This window comes from Sander lucioperca, chromosome 19, assembly GCF_008315115.2.
Source record: "Sander lucioperca isolate FBNREF2018 chromosome 19, SLUC_FBN_1.2, whole genome shotgun sequence".
Lineage (NCBI taxonomy): Eukaryota > Metazoa > Chordata > Actinopteri > Perciformes > Percidae > Sander > Sander lucioperca.
This window is the reverse complement of record NC_050191.1, coordinates 30,665,141-30,684,753: the sequence shown is the minus strand read 5'-3', so window position 1 is coordinate 30,684,753 and position 19,613 is coordinate 30,665,141. Positions and strand designations below refer to the sequence as shown.

Genomic DNA, 19,613 nt, shown 5'->3' with positions numbered 1-19,613 from the left:
ATTGAAATTTCCATAAATAACTCATACATAAAAAAAAATATATATATATATATATATATATATATATATATATATATATATATATATATATATATATATATACATCATCTTCAAGCGCCATGTAGCTGCTGCTCTGCCCGTTGCGTTCTCACACACACTAAAGGGTGCTTATTGCGTCGTATCTGACGCTGACAGCCAATGATCAAGCTTCCGTATTTTACGAGTTGGGGGTGAGAACGGGTTGGATATGCGGGCCGAATCCCAATTAGCGAGGGGCCGGATTTGGCCCGCAGGCCTTAAGTTTGACACGTGGTCTAATCATTTCAGTTGGACTTGTAGGCATGTATATTGTTGGGTAGTTTAATTTATAATAAAACATTGTTTTTTATAAACTACATGTGTTTTGTGTGCAAACATCTTAATGTGTAAAGTAACTAGTAACTGAAGCTGTAACAGATGAATGTAGTGGAGTAAAAAGTACAATATTTCTCTCTGAAATGTAGCGGAGTAGAAGTAGAAAGTGGCATGAAAAGAAAAGATATCAGTACTAGTAGTAGTACTTTTACTTTAGTAAAGGATCTGAATACTTCTTCCACCACTGGACCACAGACATCTGAAGAAAGAATGCTTTCTGGGTCATTTCATAACGTTATCTGCATTCTGTTCATTTGGACAGTCCCACAATAGAAAGAAACAAATAGTATTTTTGAGATGATATCAAATTGTTTTTGAAATGGTTTTACATAACATCTTCCTTTTGCAACAGCCACGGAGAACACAGACATCAGTTTCATCTCGAATCACGTATACCATCAACATGATTGAGATTTCTTTTCTATGATCTGCAAAGCCGCAAAATCTTTATTTGTTTTTTATGAAAACATTTTTCGACGTTTGTTGTTTTCCGTAGCGACGGGGTTTTGAGAACGGCAACACACAGAGAGCTGACGGTTAGGGACAAAGCGCTTTATCCTGGAAATGTACTTCCTTTGATCCAGACTGCATGTTAAATGCATTATGGAGAGCACGCTGACTTGTCTACATAAACTCTTCTAACAGCTCCTATTTTAAACAAGATCATTTATTATCAATATGGTAAGGTGGTTCTGCAGTTTTCTTTTAGTTTGTGTGTTGGCGGTTTAGTTTAGAGTCAAATCCCACAATACATGGATGAATTATTGTCTCACATTATAACAAACAACAACTTAAAATCAAATACAATCACATAAAAAAAGAACGTCTCACACTTAACAGTAAAAGGTGTTCCCATGTGGAAAAAAACCCCACAGAGAAAGATGAAGATTCCCTGTCTGACAAGTTAATCCATCATAATTGACTCCTGATGTTGAAGATTGCAACACGGTGTTTTGCAGTAATTAGCCATGGTCATTCACGGTACACTGACAAAGACTGCAGCCGAGCGTTCAGATGAAACCAGACGGCATTCAGTCACAAACCTGTTTAAGGTGTAAGAATACAAGATCCAACTGTGGATAATATCTACAGACGTGATGTCAGTGATCATGAACGATATGTCACACAGAGGCACACGCATCACGCACACATCTACTGAAGACTGACTCTGATTGTGAAGAACAACTACGCGGACAGGTGAAAGCATGTCAAATTATTACACAACCCGGTCTCACGCCAGTTTGTGAAATGGTCACGTTATTTAGATTTATTGATTTGTGTACAGGTCACGATTTTCTCGTTTATTTCGTGTACAGATCACAATTTTCGAACGTGACCATTTCACGAACTGCCATGACACTGGGCTGCTCTGGGGGACACAACAACGGGGAAATTAAACGCAACAACGGGGAAATTAAACGCAACAACGGGGAAAAGAAACGCTACACGCCGGCGACAACAACGGGACGGACTGCCACACGCGGGACACGATCCCCGGGCACAGGGACACGATCCACGGTCTCTGTGGTACGCAACAACGGGGACATGAAACGCCACACGCCGGCCACAACAACGGGACAGTTGTGGTTAGGAAAAGAAGAACGGGGAAAGGTTGTGGTTAGGAAAAGAACAACGGGGAAAGGAACCGTAACACGCAGGACACACTGACAACAACGGGACGGTTGTGGTTACGAAGAGAATAATGATTTTCGCCTTATCAATACTACTCGCTACCGTAATCATTCTGTGATCACGAAATATGCTTCCCATTGAAATACATTACTTTAAAATCCGTGCTCACCACACGAAAATAACGACATTAACATGCTCAGTACACAAAATCAATAGATTCAATAACGTGACCATTCCACGAACTGCCATGAGACTGGGCTGTATTACATATATATGTATAAAATCAGGCTGTTCTCATGAACCATTCGTACATATAGCTACGAAAAGTAAAGCGCTGTAATTCGTATGTATTCAATGTCTTTATTTCTGCATGAACCACATTGATTGCTGCTGTATAAGTGGGCATTCACACCTAAATAAGCGATCCAGTGATTTTACGCAGGGTGGTGCAGCGGGGGGGGAATGTGTCAATGAAACGGCCCATTTGTGTGACATCCTGTTGTGTTCTTAAACCCCCCAACAAAGCACAAGTAGACTTTATAATTCACAATTACTGTTTTCCGTCAGATCGTTTATAGATTTCGATGTTTCCGACTGCACTCGAAGGCAGCTTCATTTCACAGGAGAGAGAGAAAGAAACATAGCGAGTGCTTTGTTGTTGCAGGAAACATTCAGCTATTACACAAACTCCCGGGCAGTTCAGTGCTTGTGTTTGGTGTTTTAAAACTTTCTTGTGGCAGCGATAGAGGCAGTGATGTTTCCTGTTTCCTGTACAGGACTCTCACACCGCCTCAAACCATAGCTCAAAACACACCGACAAGTCTGATCTCTGGTTACATGATTGGCCGCCGCTGCGTTTCTCCAAAAGTTGAGTACCTTCTCTTTCTTTCCCAAAATAAGTCTACGGTTAATCTGCTTTGAAAAACGAACAATGCCGTTGTTCCCAAGAATGAATGAATTACATTTTCATTATGACTGCTATGAACGACCCGACTTATCCTTTAATGTCCCAGAAGTGGCTCCAGATGGACATTTGGACAGAAAGTGAGCAACACAAAGCAGATCCCAGAGAAGAGGATCAGGATTTAACTAGCTTCCTAAATGACTCAAACGTTTCCCAAAGAGACTGTTTTAAACAAAGCCCTGATGTTTGCTCTGTCAGCCTCCGATTGTTCAGGCATTAATGGACGGCCTCTGTTTACTTTGAGCTGTTTGCTGACGGATCATCTTACACCTTCTTTGTGTTTACCTGCAGGAAGCATCTTCTTACCTGCAACAGCTAATGAGTCGTAACTAAACCAGAGTTGAACCTTTACAAAAATGATATTCAGGTAGTCACGCTTACAAAAACTCAATATGATAGGACACCATTTCACACAAATATAAACATAAAGGAGCAACATATTTTCATATATTTCACGTGTGAAATATAAAACACCAATTTCAAACACACCCTCATACCTGAACGACCAAATATGTTTATTATTAATGACTCCCAAAACGACATATATGGCAGGGGCAGGGCTGGAAGGGGGGGGGCACAAGGGGTGGCACCGGCCCCCTCTGAAATGTGACTGGCCACCCCCTGGTGCCCACCCTCCAATCCATTGGGCTAGAGTGCTGTCAATCTGATCAGAGTACCGTCACTTGGCTGCCTGTTTGGCCAATCTTCCCAGCCCTTGTCACATGACTAATTAATGTTCCCATGACGACTATCCAAAATTCTGATACCATGGAACCAGCAATGGATATAAAAAAAAAAAAAATTTTAAAGGCAGCCTACAGGAAAATGTGTATTGTTTTCGGATATACAATTTGTTTAAAATGAAAACAAGTGAAACTAATAATGAATGTGATGTTTTATTTAGCAGAATTACATTATGTTGTTCTATCTTATCCAATATTTCCTATATTTCTAAGCAGATTTTCTATGATGTATTCTAAAAAATTCAGCGACATGTGTCTGCCTCCGGGTGATGTTATGAACCCAGAAACGACATTCTGGCAGTTACACCACAGGTACAGAGCAACAATGGGGGTTATTTTGGTCGTGGTTAATGATGATAAGAAATGACGGAAAGAAACGTTGTTCAATACATGCATTCTCACTCGAATCACGTCAAAACGCCACGCTTGGTCAGGTGCCTTTGGCGTTTGTTGATGCCACAAAAAGTCTCCGTTAGCGGCATATTTAGACGCGCTTGGTCGGGACCCCTTGGTCTCACTATTTGACGCTCTCGTGACTCTCATCTAGCCCTTTGGTGTCACATTTAGACGTGCTTGGTTGGGACACTTGGCGTCACATTTTGACGCTCTGGGTCTGGACGTACATTTAACTGACATGCGGCACAAGAACGGGACCGTTAGGTTTAGGAAAAGATGGTGGGTGGGGTTACAAAATGTACATTTCAGTGACACGTGGAATAAGAGCGGGACATGATCCCCGGTCACCTGGGTGAAAGTCCTGTCCACCACCCCAACCAACGTCCTTAAGCAGATTTTCGGTCTTTCATACTACTCGCTACCGTCGCTCTTAAAACTACGTCATCTTACAGCGCCGCGGCCGAGCTCCTGCTCTGCCCGGTGCGTTCTATATGGGTTATTAAAGGGTATAAAGGGTGATTTTTGCGTCGGTATCTGACGCTGAGAGCCACTGACCAAGCATCAGTATCATACGTTTTATTTAACACATTTATCGAAAAATATATTTACAGCTTTTTACCAAAAATATTTTACAAGATAATACAATTTCAAGAGTCAGAGGAGAGTTTCTCCTTCAGGTCTTCAGCTCGAGCCTGCAGCAGCTTTGCGCTCTCTTTTAGTCTTTCACAACACATCGAAACATCTTCTTGTGTTTCCTCGGCGCCGTCACGAGGCTGAAGACCATCTGTGATGTTTGTACAGAAGACTCTGAGGTTTCCTGTCCTCTGCAGAGAAAACAGAAAGAAAATCAGTCATCAGGATCGACATTTTCATGTCTCATATGTCATAGGCGCTGATTTATGTTTTCCTCTGTGGGTGCTCACGGGCGCACGCCCTTTAAACAAAAAAGTTGTCAAAAAATATTTGCAGTTCAGAACCTTAAGAAATGGACAGCGGCCGACACGAAAACACACGCCTATTAAATGGATAATAAATCTTTCAACTTAGGACAGCGCTACTTCTCACAAATACAGATAGGATTGGAGATGAGAAGTTTAACCGACACGCGATCACCTTCGTGGGTAATTAAGAATCAATACCACCGACATAACCAATCACACTACGACACACGCTCCACTTAGCACCAACTGCAATGTTTAATCTTAAATGAATGTAGCCTACGGGGAGTCTGGCACTCGTGGGTGCTCAGTATTTTCAGTATCGGCGCCTATGTCATATGTAGTTTTTTGAAGTCTCAGTAATGTCCTAAAAACAGCAGGCCACTGTAGTTTTTTCAAGGCATTCTCATGAACCGGTATGTATGTATCGTAGGAAAATGTATGCACAACATTTTGTGTGATATCCTACGAAATTAGGTGACTGCCGGATGGTCACGTGACGCCGGCTACAGAGCCCTGGTCCTATCAGCGGCCGATGGCAGTTGAGTTTAGCAGACCAAAGGTTACTGAGAGCCAGCCACAGAGCACCGAGAGCTGTCTGTTGTTTCAGAGGCAATAGCAGTTGAGTTTAGCCGACAAAAAGTGAGCATCATTAAGTTTAGACACCAAAACAACTAGTTAAGATTAGAAAAATCGTGGTTTATATGAAAACACTCTTGGGACACGACAGGTTTCCTGGGTGAAAGTTTTTAGTTTTCTACTTAACTGCTTCCGGGACATGAACTCCGCTCCCCCGCTTAAAAGCACTGTGTAATAAATTCATTGAATTCTTATGAATTACAGTGCATTATTTTTTTCGTAGCATTATGTATAGTCTATATCCATGACGTTCCACTTCTGGGATTGCTCCGTTGCCGCTGGAAACTCCACCGGATGTCTCTCTTTTCGGCCGGATGTCCGTCACCTTCGTCTTTCTTTGTGTTGGCGTTCTAAACTCCGGTGGATTTCTGAGGACTATGGTTAACTGCTCCTCAGATCGCTGCAGGGTAAATCCAGACAGCTAGCTAGACTATCTGTCCAATCGGAGTTTTCTGTTGCACGACTAAAACAACTTTTGAACGTACACGTTCCACCAAAACAAGTTCCTTCCAGAGGCTATTTTGCAGCAGCACCGTGGCTCCACTCGGCACTTAGTGCCGCCCAAGACGATTGTGATTGGTTAAAAGAAATGCCAATAAACCAGAGCACGTATCCCATCTCCGAATGCTGTGCGGACTAGCCGGACCTTCCTCCAGCGGCGCTGTGGAGGAAGGTCTGGCAAAGCGAGACTACTATATGTATGAATGGTTCATGAGAATAGCCTAACTTGAAAGGCTTCCTGAAGGAAAGTGTTTTCCCAGGTAAGCCAACTCCGCTTCCCGGCTTGAAGGCTCAGTGTTTTACCCAGCCATCACAACAACAAACACACAAGACTTTTGCCCAAATCACAATATTTTTTCTAAGCATAACTAGTCATTTTGGTGCCTACACTTAACTGTTGTCGCCGCAGGACGGTCCCCTTTTTGTTGGCTAAACTCAACTGTAACGGCCCCTCAATCAACCGTAAGCTCACGGTGCTCTGTCCTCGACACTCAGTAACCTTTTCTCTGCTAAATTTAACTGTAAAGGCCGATAAACGTAACTGTCATGTAACCAATCAGCGGTGTCCTTATTTTCGTAGGATATCATACAAACTGTTGTGCATAAGATTTCGTACCATATCATACAAACCTGTTCATGAGAATGTGTTATAATAAACGTATCGTTTCATCATTTAAATGTGAGCACGGTGAACTCAGGTGATCATTATATGTTTGTTGAGCGTCATGAAGAACTGGTTCTGCTGCGGTGCGTTTGTGAGTGGCTCCAATGATGCTTGAAGCTGCTTGTTTGAAATCAGATTAGTCGTATTACAGTTTAAATTACGGCTGGTGTTCTGTTGAGTTTTGTCTGTAAAAACTGAACTGTAATCCTTTAGATTACTGAAGAAACCTTTAGTTAAAATATTAAAGTTAAAATAGAATAACATTTTAAATATGTGTATGTAGGGGGATTTTCTACACCTGTCATTAACCAGAATTCAGACTGCAGACACAGTTTTTTATATCATCTGCATTTTATACTTGAACAAAGTAACTTTTGATTTATAAAAAAAAAAAACAATCTAACCCAGGAGCTGTTTCTCCCTGTGTAATTTTGGACCATTTTAATCTCAACCCTTTTTCTAAAAACACAAACATTAGTGGTTGTTGAGCAGAGAAACGCAGCCTTTCAACAGAAAATAAACCTGTTTTTATAGCTTATAACAAACAAAGGAAGTACTGTGGCTTTTTGGATGAATGTTTCTCAGATTTGTTATTTTCAGACCGACCACAAAGTCAACTTCCCCTACAGTGTTAGAAGACTGAAATATAACTGTGGATATCAACAGAGGGCTGGAAGAAAAATTTGGAATTTGGAGGTGAAGAAATGCCCAGTTTGAATCCACCATCTCTGTATGTTTTGTGTCAAACACATTTTGATTTTGGTTGATTTCCATCTATAAATCAAGACAGGACAAGATCAGGTTTTCAATATGGAAACAGTCTCACCGTCTCTTTGTAGAAGTATGAAAGAAGTTGCAGAATGGAAATCTGTGGTGTCCTGTGCTGCTGCAGGATCGGGATGGGCCTGAGTTAGACTGGGTGTGAGATTGGGAGTCAGACTGGGAGTCAGACTGGGTGTGAGATTGGGAGTGAGACTGGGTGTGAGATTGGGAGTAAGACTGGGTGTAAGATTGGGAGTGAGACTGGGTGTAAGATTGGGAGTGAGACTGGGTGTAAGATTGGGAGTGAGACTGGGTGTAAGATTGGGAGTGAGACTGGGTGTAAGATTGGGCGTCAGACTGGGTGTAAGATTGGGCGTCAGACTGGGTGTAAGATTGGGAGTGAGACTGGGTGTAAGATTTGGAATCAGACTGGGTGTGAGACTGGGAGTGAGACTGGGAGTCAGACTGGGAGTGAGACTGGAGGACTGGGGCTGCCAGTGGTGTCCTGTGCTCATGTAGTTGGCTGCTGGACCTCCGTAGATGCCGTACTGGTTCGGTGGAGAGTACGCACAGGCTGAGACGTAACCATGCAGACTGGGCGAAGACTGAGGGAGAAAGAAAATCAATTAAGAAATACGAATGAATGGCGACTATCTATTGAACAGAACTTCTGATAAACCCAAGGCTATTCTCATGAACCGTTCGTACATATAGCTACAAAATTAAGGCACTGTAATTGGTATGCATTCCACGTATTTATCGCTGTCAGCACCACTTTGACTGCTGCTGTATACGAACGCTCTAGTCCTCATAGGGAGGAGGTTGGGGGGGATGTTTGGCTCCTAAAACTCAGGGCTTTCAAGCCGGAGAGCGAAGTTCATGACCCGGAAGAAGTCAGTGTTTCCTCTATGTTGATATTACCGCGGCGGCCCGCCACAGTAAAATTTGTGCCGAAATAGGGCAGAAGCACAGCAGGGTTTCCGCTATGTACACCGTGTACTGCCGCTCCTTCAGCTGTTTATGAAAAGTCATAAAGTCATAATTACACGACTCTGTAGAGCTGTGTGCTCTACTGAACTCAAGTGAACTGTCATAGGCTCTCTCTCCCCTTTAGGGTGAGCAACTGGAACAGTGACAGGACGTCATCACTCGCAAAGTCATGGCAACCAAATAAACAACAGGGCGAGTACTACTTGTCGGTCAATCTTAGGCAAAGTGACAAACAGCGACGAAAGCCGCAACATGAAATCCGCACTCACGCGGGTCCCGTGAAATATGACAGCTACAGTTTATTGGAAAATAGCATTGTGGACACTGAATTATGATGAATTTACTGTTTATCAGACCCCAGATGAGACGAGAAGCTAACGTCAGCGAACGCTGCGGTCCCTCTCCCGCTGCAGGAGACGCTGTATTCCTCAGACACGCTGTAGTAACGTTACTGTTTAAAAACCGTTTTCCAGGTTAGTCGGGGGCATACCGCTCAAAACCAACATAAAAAACGTAGATAGTAATGTTCACTCGTTACACTGTGTGTAAAATGAGCGGTGATGTTAAATCACCCTACGGTACCGTCTATTTGCTGGATGGTTTCAAGGTAACGGTCGGTAGCTAACATTAGCAGATAAGCCCGTACTTTTTGACGTTCAACACCCCCACCCCCTTCCCCCGCCACTGCTGAAAAAATTCTAGAGGAAACACTGCTAGATAAAAACTTCCTGCACTTTCTAAAACATTTCCACACTTCCAAAATTGTCCAAAAATGTCTTTAAATCCCAAAACATTCTACGTTTAAAAAAATGTTCAAACTTTCCAAAATTGTCCAAAAATATCCAGACTTAAAAAAAAACGCCTTCACTTTCCGTAAATGTCCTTAATTTGCCAAATAATTCCACACTTTTCCAAAACAGTCAAGAAATGTCTTTCCAAAATGCCCTTACTTAAAAAAATTAAATAAATAAAAAGCCTTTTCCAAAAATGTCCTCACTTTCTATAAAATCATCTTCAATAATCGTCATTACTTTCAAGGTCCCAAACTCAAATTGTTTTTCACAAACACAGACACAAGAGCACAAACACTCAGAGTTAAGGCTCTGCTGTGATTGGCTGATTAACAACCGTTAACGCCACCGTTTTAAAATCAGCAAATCAGAGCTCAAGGTGTACCTACCATAGCAACCATGGGTTAAACTGACAACAAACAGACTTTATTTTACTTATATAAGACGATTAATTTGTTATTATCATGTATCATCAATACAGCTGTCTCTCTGTAACACTGATCCACAGACTGTTTGTAGTTTTTTACTCTTAAACCAGCTGGAAAACAAGACGTGTGCCTCGATGATATAACCAATCAGAGCTCCGGTTACATTAAAGGATGCCAGGATGCCTCATGTGTGCCACAAAATAAAAACAGATGGTAAAAAACAGCTGGTGAATCAAGTATTTTCAAGTATGTGTATAAATTCAGCTGTGGTTTTATCCTTTATTGTCGAATCCAATTCTAATAATCTGTTTTTAATTTCTAAGTTCACTGATGATGGATTCATTTATTTTGCTGTTAGTCCAAAACTGAGATGTTGAAGTGAGTGAAGTGAAGTGAAAATGAGAGTTGAAGTCCATTTTATTTACCTGCTGTTGGTATTTGAGTTCCGGCTCGTTGCTGGTTTTCTCCACTTCATTGACTCCAGAGGGAAACGGTCTGCTGCCGCTCATACTGCTCATACTACTGGTCATACTGGTCATACTGGTCATACTGGTCCTGTCCTCCATTTTAGCTGAGTGTCCTTCAGAGCCACACAGTGCTGGAAAAGATTGAAATGACTGAATTAACACAAATGCAAATAGTTTCCCCAATAATCAAAACTGGCCAGTTCAAACCCCCCCCCCCCCAATATCTTATCATAATGATGAATGAAATATATTAACTGTTATAAAACATTATAAGTGGTTGGCTTTCTTGATTAAATGTAATTGGCAAGCAAAGAACACTTTTTTCACACCCCAAATACATATTTGACCGACCCACAATCCTGAAATAATTTATAATTTATATAATTTTTTTATAATAATAAATAATAGTATGACCATCAAATGGCTGAAGATAAATATCAATTTTACTAATACTGGAACAACAGATTGATGCATTACAAGTGTGGTGCTATAATACAAAGTGAATGATTTATGCAATGGACCTTTTTCACAGCAGACATTTTGACTTGTCATAGCAGGAAAAGCACAGCTGAAATTGATAACCTTAACGATGGCTGATGGCTCAGTTCCATCAAGTGTCCCAGTAAGATATTTCAGTGAGTCAGCATGAACAATACCAGGACCTCTCCTAAGAGGAATGCAGCCATCATTAATGGTTTTGAACACACCTGTGCTTTTCCTGCTATGACACGTCAACATGTCTGCCGTGAAAAAGGTCTATTCAACTGAACTGGTTGAGATATGTAGAGCATGTTGTTTTGCTACGGCTCTTAAAATGAATGTGAAACAGCCTATTTGGGCATACGTGTCCCGGGACCTCCTTAGATTGGTGGAGTCAACTTCCATGTTTTGGTACAGATGGTTTTTACACCTGATGCAAACCGTAAGGGAGAACACATGAACTGTAAAGACCACCTTTTCAAATGGACTTGGGCATGGATGTGTTCATAATTTGGGATCCAGACCCAGGTCCCTAAAGTAACCCCCCCCTTACTGCCTTATATTCCATTATATTTTTAAATTTTGAATTGTCACTTATATTTTTTTCTTCACATAAATAATATTTCAAACATAAATTGGTGCATACAAATTGATCAGAATGCAGAAGATGAAGTCTTTGACACTGAAAATGTCCTACCCCCACTTTCATATGTTCCCCCACAAAGGCCCATTCTGAGCCAGGAAAAAATAATGATGTGTATATGTATATATATATATATGTGTGTGTGTGTGTGTGTGTGTGTGTGTGTGTGTGTGTGTGTGTGTGTGTGTTAAAATACAGAAATTTGAAGAAAAAAAATTATATATATATATATATATATATATATATATATATATAGGGCAGAATCTTTTCAAACAGAGTTCACATGCCTAGAAATGCATTAAAGAAACTTGAAAGAGAAAATAAACGTTTAAAACAAGATCATAAATAATATTTAGCTTAAATGTGTGAGTCTTCTGAAAATGTAAAATATGTAGCCATTATGGTAGCTTTTGTAAAAGATAGGCTACCTCATTCTGTGCAGCATCAACATTTGCGCAAGTTTTTAATGGACTTTATAGACTATTTAACAACCATGACATTATGTTTTATTTGGGAATTTGGGATGATTTTACAATCTGTAATTAAAAACATACACTTCTTGGATATGTTGTAGTCTAATTTAATATGTTTAAGTTAAAAAAACAGCTTGTAAAGATATTTATTTTATGGTAGGCTATTTATCTCAAAACTTGTAACATTTCTGTGTAACAGAAGAAAAAAAATGTTGCTTTTAAATGACTTCTGTTGAAGTAATGTTGGCTTTATGTTCACAAACTAATTTTATGTGGACAAACTTTCATGAAACTTAATTTCAAACAATAAGAGACATCCTAAAGTAAGTATGCAAGTTATCGATTATCGATCGTATGCATTTTATCAGAATACAGCATAGAAAATCTGCTTAGAAATATAGGAAATATTGGATAGAATTCTGCTATAAAAAACATCACATTCATTATTAGTTTCACTTGTTTTCATTTGGAACAAATTATATATCCAAATTTAATACACATATAAAATTTTCTATAGGCTCCGTCTGCCACTTTTTTAAAAAACAATTCCAGCGCTGGTTCCATGGTGTCAGAATTTTGGATAGTCACCATGGAAACATTGATTAGTCATGTGACAAGGGGCTGGGGAGATTGGCAGAACAGGCAGCCAAGTGACGGTACTCTGATCCAATGGAAACAATCACAATGTTTTAGATTGACAGCACTGTAGCCCAATGGAAGGGGGGTGTGGGGGCGGAAATGTGTGTGTGTTAAAATACAGAATGAAAAAAACTTCAAAAATGTCAACAACAAAAAAAAAGCGACAAACGCCAAAAAAGCAACAAAAACATCGGAAAAAGCGTCAGAGGTTGAAAAAAGTGTCGGGAAAGAAATGACCAGCGTCTGTGGCGAAAAAAAAAGTTGTCAGAGCACAAATTATAATGCAATTCCAAATGTAAAAAAAGACTAAACTACTGTTGACTGTGAATGACATATTATTCCATATGGACATTTTCTGTTAAAACAACTGTTCATACACAGAAATGTCTTAGAGTGTACCATGTACCCTAAAGTCTTGGGTATTTCATTGTGAACATCAATAAAATAATTAGGCCTAAGTTATAGAAAAGAAACATGATAGTAGTGTGGGAAAAGTTTAGTTTTAAGCAAATTAAAGGTAGCCAATAAATCAGGCCTTTAAAAAAAAAAAAAAAGATGTCAGAAAATACAAGTTATTGATTTGTTTTTGTTTATTTTGTTTATTTACTATTAAGCCCAGTTTTGGGTTGAATAGGCTATGTCATTGTTAACATCAATAGGCTAAAGTTATTAAGTTATAAAAAAGAAATGTTTGGGGAAAGTTTGGAGCATCACGAGCTGCCGGTCGTGGTGCTCTGTCAGTTGAGCGGTAGTTGGTGGTCTAGTTACCCCAGAATAGGTGACTGTGCGCTGGGTACAGAGCACCGCTGCTGCGGTCGTGGTGCCCACCATACCCATGGCTCTGTTCTGAATGGGAGAGATAGCCACACCCCCTGATTTGCATATAAGAACTGGAAATAAATTGAGAGGGAAATAAATAAATGTGGCATTAGGAAATAAAAGTCCACGGAAATAAATTAATGTGGATTTATGAAATAAAAGTGTCTTGAAATAAATAAAAGTAAAACCTTTTAATATATTTATTTAACTAATTGATTCATTTTTATATGAACATTTACATTTATTTAATTATTTATGTATTTATTGTTCATGATGTATTTCAAAGGCATATTTATTTATTTATTTATTCATGTATTTATTAATGTATTTAATATTGAATAAAACTGCATTCCATAGACCCAGCCGTTATCATATGCCCCGCCCTTGAGGTAGCCTATAGGCCTATATCAGGACTTTTAAAATAAAAAATAAAAAAAGTGTCTCCACCAACCTGCCGGGTCCATGAAGGCTCGTATGCCCAGGATGTTGTGCCAGCTCCGCGGCAGGCCGACGTGTCCGGTCCCGGTGTGGGTCCCTGCGGGCCCGGTGTATGAGTATGACGGGTACACGTGTCCGTACTGCAGCTGAGCCGGGGCCGGTTTGCCGCTCTCATACGGATGTGACAGAGATTTATTCCTGAGTATCCGGCTGATGGAGCTGACAGACGGCACGTTGTGCTTGTCACACACCCCGTCCGACAGCAGTCGGTCCCGGATCTCCCAGGCGAAGATGCCCGGGTCGCCCTGCTTGTAGTTCCCGATGCTCCGAACCACGGCGGGGGTGGTGACCCGCGGTTTGCTGCCGCCGATGGCTCCGGGCAGGATGGAACCGGTGTCATTGTAGCGCGCCAGGATCTTGGACACGCAGCCGTGGGAGACGCGCAGCTGGCGGCTGATGTCGCAGGGCCGCATGCCGAGCTGCGCCAGCTCCACGATCCGCAGCCGCACCGGGCCGGGCAACGGCCGGCCGTTAACAAACATCCCTCCGAGCTGGTTCACCTCCCCGTAGCTCTGCGCTGCACACACACACACACACACACACACACACACACACACACACACACACACACACACACACACACACACACACACACACACACACACACACACTACAATTACAATTATGTAATAGTTGTTATACAGGCCTAGCTCTTAGGGAGGAAATTGTTGGGTCTTTGTAAATTAGGGTTAGGGTTAGTGTGATAGGGCTGCACATTTAATCGCAATTTTATTGAAATCGCAATATGGACTAGTGCAATATCCAAATCAAAGTATTGTGGTGCTGCAGACTTCCCAGCCTACAAATCTTATCCTACTGACCAAATCCTCCAAAAATGACACAAATCCTTTAAATTTGAATATTCTTCAATAAAAATGAGAATAACGACACAAAAATGATCATTCCCTCCAATACCGTGAATCGCAATCGCAATATCAGTCAAAAATAATTGCAATGAGATATTTTCCTAATATTGTGCAGCCCTAGAGCGTGGTCACTCTATCTGTAAAGTGTCCTGAGATAACGCCTGTTATGATTTGACACTATAAATAAAATTGAATCGGAAAATGGAATTGAATAGAAGAGAGGAGGAAGAAAAGGAGAAAGAAATAAAGATAAGAGAGGAAAGAGGAGTAAGGAGGCAAGGAAAGCATAGTGAGAAGATGATTGTAGGCCTATGTAATGTCTAGTATTATAAAAGACAGGCCTATCGCAGCCTTATAATGGTGCAAAAACACAAACTGTGCATTCTATGAAAAGAAATTGACGTTTGCTTTACAGAAATACAGGTTTTCTCAAATGTTTTAGTTTGATAAATAAACGATTTTTTAGGAAATGGCCTTCAGCTGTTAGATGAGAGACAGATCAGGATTTTAATTGACTTGCTGCAGTTCTTATATGCATTCAAGAAGTTATGTTGAGTTATAAACAATGTAGCCTATAGTTTTAATAAAATAAAAGCATCTATACCCTTAGAGAAAAGATAAAGGAACAGCGTGTATAGGTCAAGGATTTTTTGTAACTAAACCTCTTTGTTCTGCCATAAAGCTATAACATTTTAATGAAAACAACATGTAGGCTATGTTTTCATTTTAAGTAACACTAATTTGTTTAATTATAACCTTGCTAAAAAAAGCATCTGTTGGGTTGATTTGTGACTACAGCAACACGGCTACTAATTACCATTTCACTTACAGTTGAAGGGTTTGATTTGTAGAAGATCATTTGCATTATTGTGTTTTTATGATTTAATTATAAGTGAAACATTGCCACTGTATTTCCAAACACCATGTAGCCTTAACATTTTAGCCTTTAGAACATGAATGAATCAAATATATCCAATCATTGAGCTTCAAATCTTATTAAAAAAAGACCTGACAATCAAAAATAAATGCAGGTTATCGATCTTGAAATCTTGTCTAGACTCCACGTAATCTCTCTTTATTTAGGCATATAAGAAATATAAGCAGATGAAATTCAGTTTTTCATTATGAATTTAAAATTCTTGACAAACAGCAAACTGCATCCTGGGTCCTGAATCAACTAAAGCGGACACTTTATGTGTGTCCACTTCCTTTTCATTTTAATATCTTTCTTATCTTATTTAGAGTGCTAATCATCTGATTGTATCTGTTTTTATACATCTACAGACATTTGATATTCTCAACTTCAATTTTAACTGCTGAATGTTCTGTGGGAATAACATTAGCAGAATCAAATGCAACTGCATGTAAAATTTTCATTTTGTTCCAACTTATTTTCCTGCATTTATGTGACTGTTTATGAATAGTAAAATAAAATCTTAATTCACAATCAACCATGTCCCCAGATTAAGGAGATTACACTTAATTTCTATATTAAAGGGACACAAATGTCCATAAAATTACATTTCACAAAATCTGACTTTGTAACAGAAGAATGAACTCACAATCTACAAAGGCTACTGTAGTCTTATTCTCCATGCACTTGACATTTTGAAAGCATACTTACACGTTAATGAATGCATAAATAAAGTAAAGTTGTAGTAGGGTTTGATTATCTTTTTTTCTCCTGCCGCTTATGTCATAAAGAACTGTAATCTAACAATAAAACACACATTTCCAAACAAACAAGCACCAAAGCAACTTTACCATAAGAAAACATCTGAAATGGAGAGTAAAAAGATGTCTTTTTTAGCCTGGCATGGATTCACTCTCTCAGCTGTTTTGTGTAAGTTTAAATTTTTCTTTGCCTCACCCATCAGCTGCCGTCCGAATAGTCTCACTGCTCCACCATCCAACGCTCCGACTGCAGTGATCCTCCTCCTCCTCCCTTCCTCCTCCTGTTGGTGTCATGTCATCGTTTCCTGTTTGCAGGAGGATCATTTTGCGTCAGCACTCAGAAGGCCGAGCTATCCTGAAGGGCTCTTCGGTTCACATGTTCACACTGAACGCGTCGTAACAGGCTGAGGAAACCCTGTCCCATTTGACTTAGAGAACACAACCAATCAAATCAGTGATTCCCGAACAGGGCTAAAGGGTACTTGTCAGTAGGCCTGTAACAATTAGTACATCATTGTCTAATCGTCATTTTTTTTTTAACGTAAATGTGGTTTCTTTGTTTAACCACAATTAATTGCTAACATTAGCTAAGGTCCTAAGTTGTATGACTGTTGATGGTCATTGTTGATATGTTTGGATATGCCAAATTGTAATTATATAAGGGATTATTGGTCGGATTGTTAAGTTAAAGCTAGGCTAGTTGTTGGCACATAACAACAAAAATGACGAGGGGGGATACAGTTAGAAAAAGATGTTTTAGTATTTGAAGAGGCATGGTTTACTTCATAGGCTGTCTATTTGTGTTATTACATTATCTCGGTCACATGACAGTGATATATATAATCAAAAGATGTATCCTGGGATTCATTTAAAAGTTTAATTTGTTTAAAAAATAAAGATTTTTTAAATTTGACAGAAAGAGACATTTTTATTGTTTTACTGAAAAAAAGAGACAATTAATTGTACAGACAATTGTGGAAATGTTACAGCTCTATTTATCAGTGGCGGCTCAGGCTGTCTGATAGGCAGGGGTGAAACAAATTAAAAGGGCACCAGTGCACAAAATGTTTTCTAGCATAAATGACAGCCTATATGGCCCTGCATTGCCTCTTCTTAATTTTAGAGGGCACTTCATCACATTTCCTTTAGGCTTACTGGAAGGACACCATAGAGCAGTGGTTCCCAGACTTTTTCTATTAGATGTTTTATTACAGAAAGTGAATGAAACCCACAACCAAAACATGCCATACATTCTGTCATTGTGTTACGTATGGAATTATAGTATATATATATATATATATATATATATATATATATATATATATATATATATATATATATATATAATTATTAATAAATTATTCCCCTTTGTCCTGGGGACCCCCTGGAACCATCTCAAGGACCCCTAGGGGGCCCCGGACCCCACTTTAGAATACCAAATGTTAACAAATAGTTAGCTAAAAGAGGCCTCATGCATAAACTGTTAAAATAGTTAGCTTAAAGTTAGAGATGGCCCGATACCATTTTTTGCTTCCTGATACCGATTCTGATACCTGAACTTGCGTATCGGCCGATACCGAGTACCGAGCCGATACCAATGTGTCATATATTCTATTATGTTTTAACAAGTGTATACTACTATCCCTGTATGGATGTGATATTATTTCTATCTTTGTTGTCGGTCTGGCTCAGGTTAAACTCTTTGTGAAACATGAACAAACACAAACAATGAACGCCCCAGAACTTTATGTTATTCTCCAGTTTGACAGTCAGTTATAATGGAAAAAGAACATAAATAAACTACTTTAACGTAGATTTTCTTTAGGGCTTCATTACGTGGTATCGGATCGGTGCATTAACTCCAGTACTTCCTGATACCGATACCAGCGTTTTAGGCAGTATCGGTACCGATACCGATACTGGTATCTCATCTGGCCTCATCTCTACTTAAAGTAACGGATAAACAGTTGAAATAGTTAGCTAAAAGTAACAAACAGTTGAAATAGTTAGCAAAAAGTAACAAACAGTTGAAATAGTTAGCAAAAAGTAACAAACAGTTGAAATAGTTAGCTAAAAGTAACAAACAGTTGAAATAGTTAGCTAAAATAACGGATAAACTGCTAAAATAGTTAGCTAAAAGTGACGGATAAACATTTGAAATAGTTAGCTAACAGTAACGGATAAACAGTTGAAATAGTTAGCTAAAAGTGACGGATAAACAGTTGAAATAGTTAGCTAACAGTAACAGATAAACATTTGAAATAGTTAGCTAACAGTAACGGATAAACAGTTGAAATAGTTAGCTAAAAGTAATGGATAAACTGCTAAAATAGTTAGCTAAAAGTGACAGATAAACAGCTGAAATAGTTAGCTAACAGTAACGGATAAAGAGTTGAAATAGTTAGCTAAAAGTGACGAATAAACAGTTGAAATAGTTAGCTAAAAGTAATGGATAAACAGTTGAAATAGTTAGCTAAAAGTAATGGATAAACAGTTGAAATAGGTAGCTAAAAGTGACAGATAAACAGTTGAAATAGTTAGCTAAAAGAAACTGATAAACAATTGAAATAGCTAGCCAAAAGTGACGGATAAATAATTGAAATAGTTAGCTTAAAGTGACGGATAAACAATTGAAATAGTTAGCTTAAAGTGACTGATAAACAATTTAAATACTTAGCTTTCAGTGACGGATAAACAGTTGAAATAGTTAGCTTAAAGTGACGAATAAACAGTTGAAATAGTTAGCTAAAAGTGACGGATGAACAGTTGAAATAGTTATCGGAAAGTAATGGATAAACAGTAAAATAGCTTAAAGTAGCCTAACTGAAATGAATGAAAGTGTTGATGAAAGTGTTAATGGAAGTGTTAATGAAAGCGTAGCCTACAAGTTCATCTGACAGGGATGTGGACACACAACTGAAACAAATATTGGGAACCACTGGTTTAATGGCTAATTCCAATGTAGGAGTTGTTTTCGCCAACATGTCTATCAATCATAGTATTGTTGTACTCACCAAGTTACTAATAGTTGATATCTGGGAGCACTGTGACGTCCGGGTAAGAAACAAAGCAGTCAGATTGGACAGTTTATCCAAATTATCTAAAAACATTATTTGGAGGTGAAACAGCAAAGTGAACACAACTAGTAATAATCCCTCACTGCTCAGGAGCACAGCTTTGGCAAGTAGTCTA

At 39.3% G+C, this 19,613-nt stretch overlaps 1 protein-coding gene across 6 annotated transcripts; it reads right to left on the bottom strand.

The window, feature by feature from the left end:
* Positions 1–4,710: 4,710 nt before the first annotated feature.
* On the bottom strand, positions 4,711–19,454 carry pax1b (paired box 1b). 6 transcript variants are annotated; one of them, XM_031293080.2, is made up of 6 exons: positions 19,436–19,454; positions 16,618–16,825; positions 13,835–14,398; positions 10,288–10,460; positions 7,718–8,258; positions 4,711–4,973 (listed from the first exon to the last, which is right to left on the bottom strand). In XM_031293080.2, the coding sequence occupies exons 2-6, from the start codon at positions 16,619–16,621 to the stop codon at positions 4,915–4,917; spliced, it is 1,341 nt and encodes a 446-aa protein (XP_031148940.1). In that variant the 5' UTR covers positions 16,622–16,825; positions 19,436–19,454; the 3' UTR covers positions 4,711–4,914. The 6 variants fall into 6 exon arrangements, with proteins under 6 accessions (XP_031148940.1, XP_035851547.1, XP_031148938.1 ...); XM_035995654.1 differs by lacking the exon at positions 19,436–19,454 and having other exon boundaries at positions 13,835–14,393; positions 16,618–16,789; XM_031293078.1 differs by lacking the exon at positions 19,436–19,454 and having other exon boundaries at positions 16,512–16,624.
* Between the last annotated feature and the right edge of the window lie 159 nt (positions 19,455–19,613).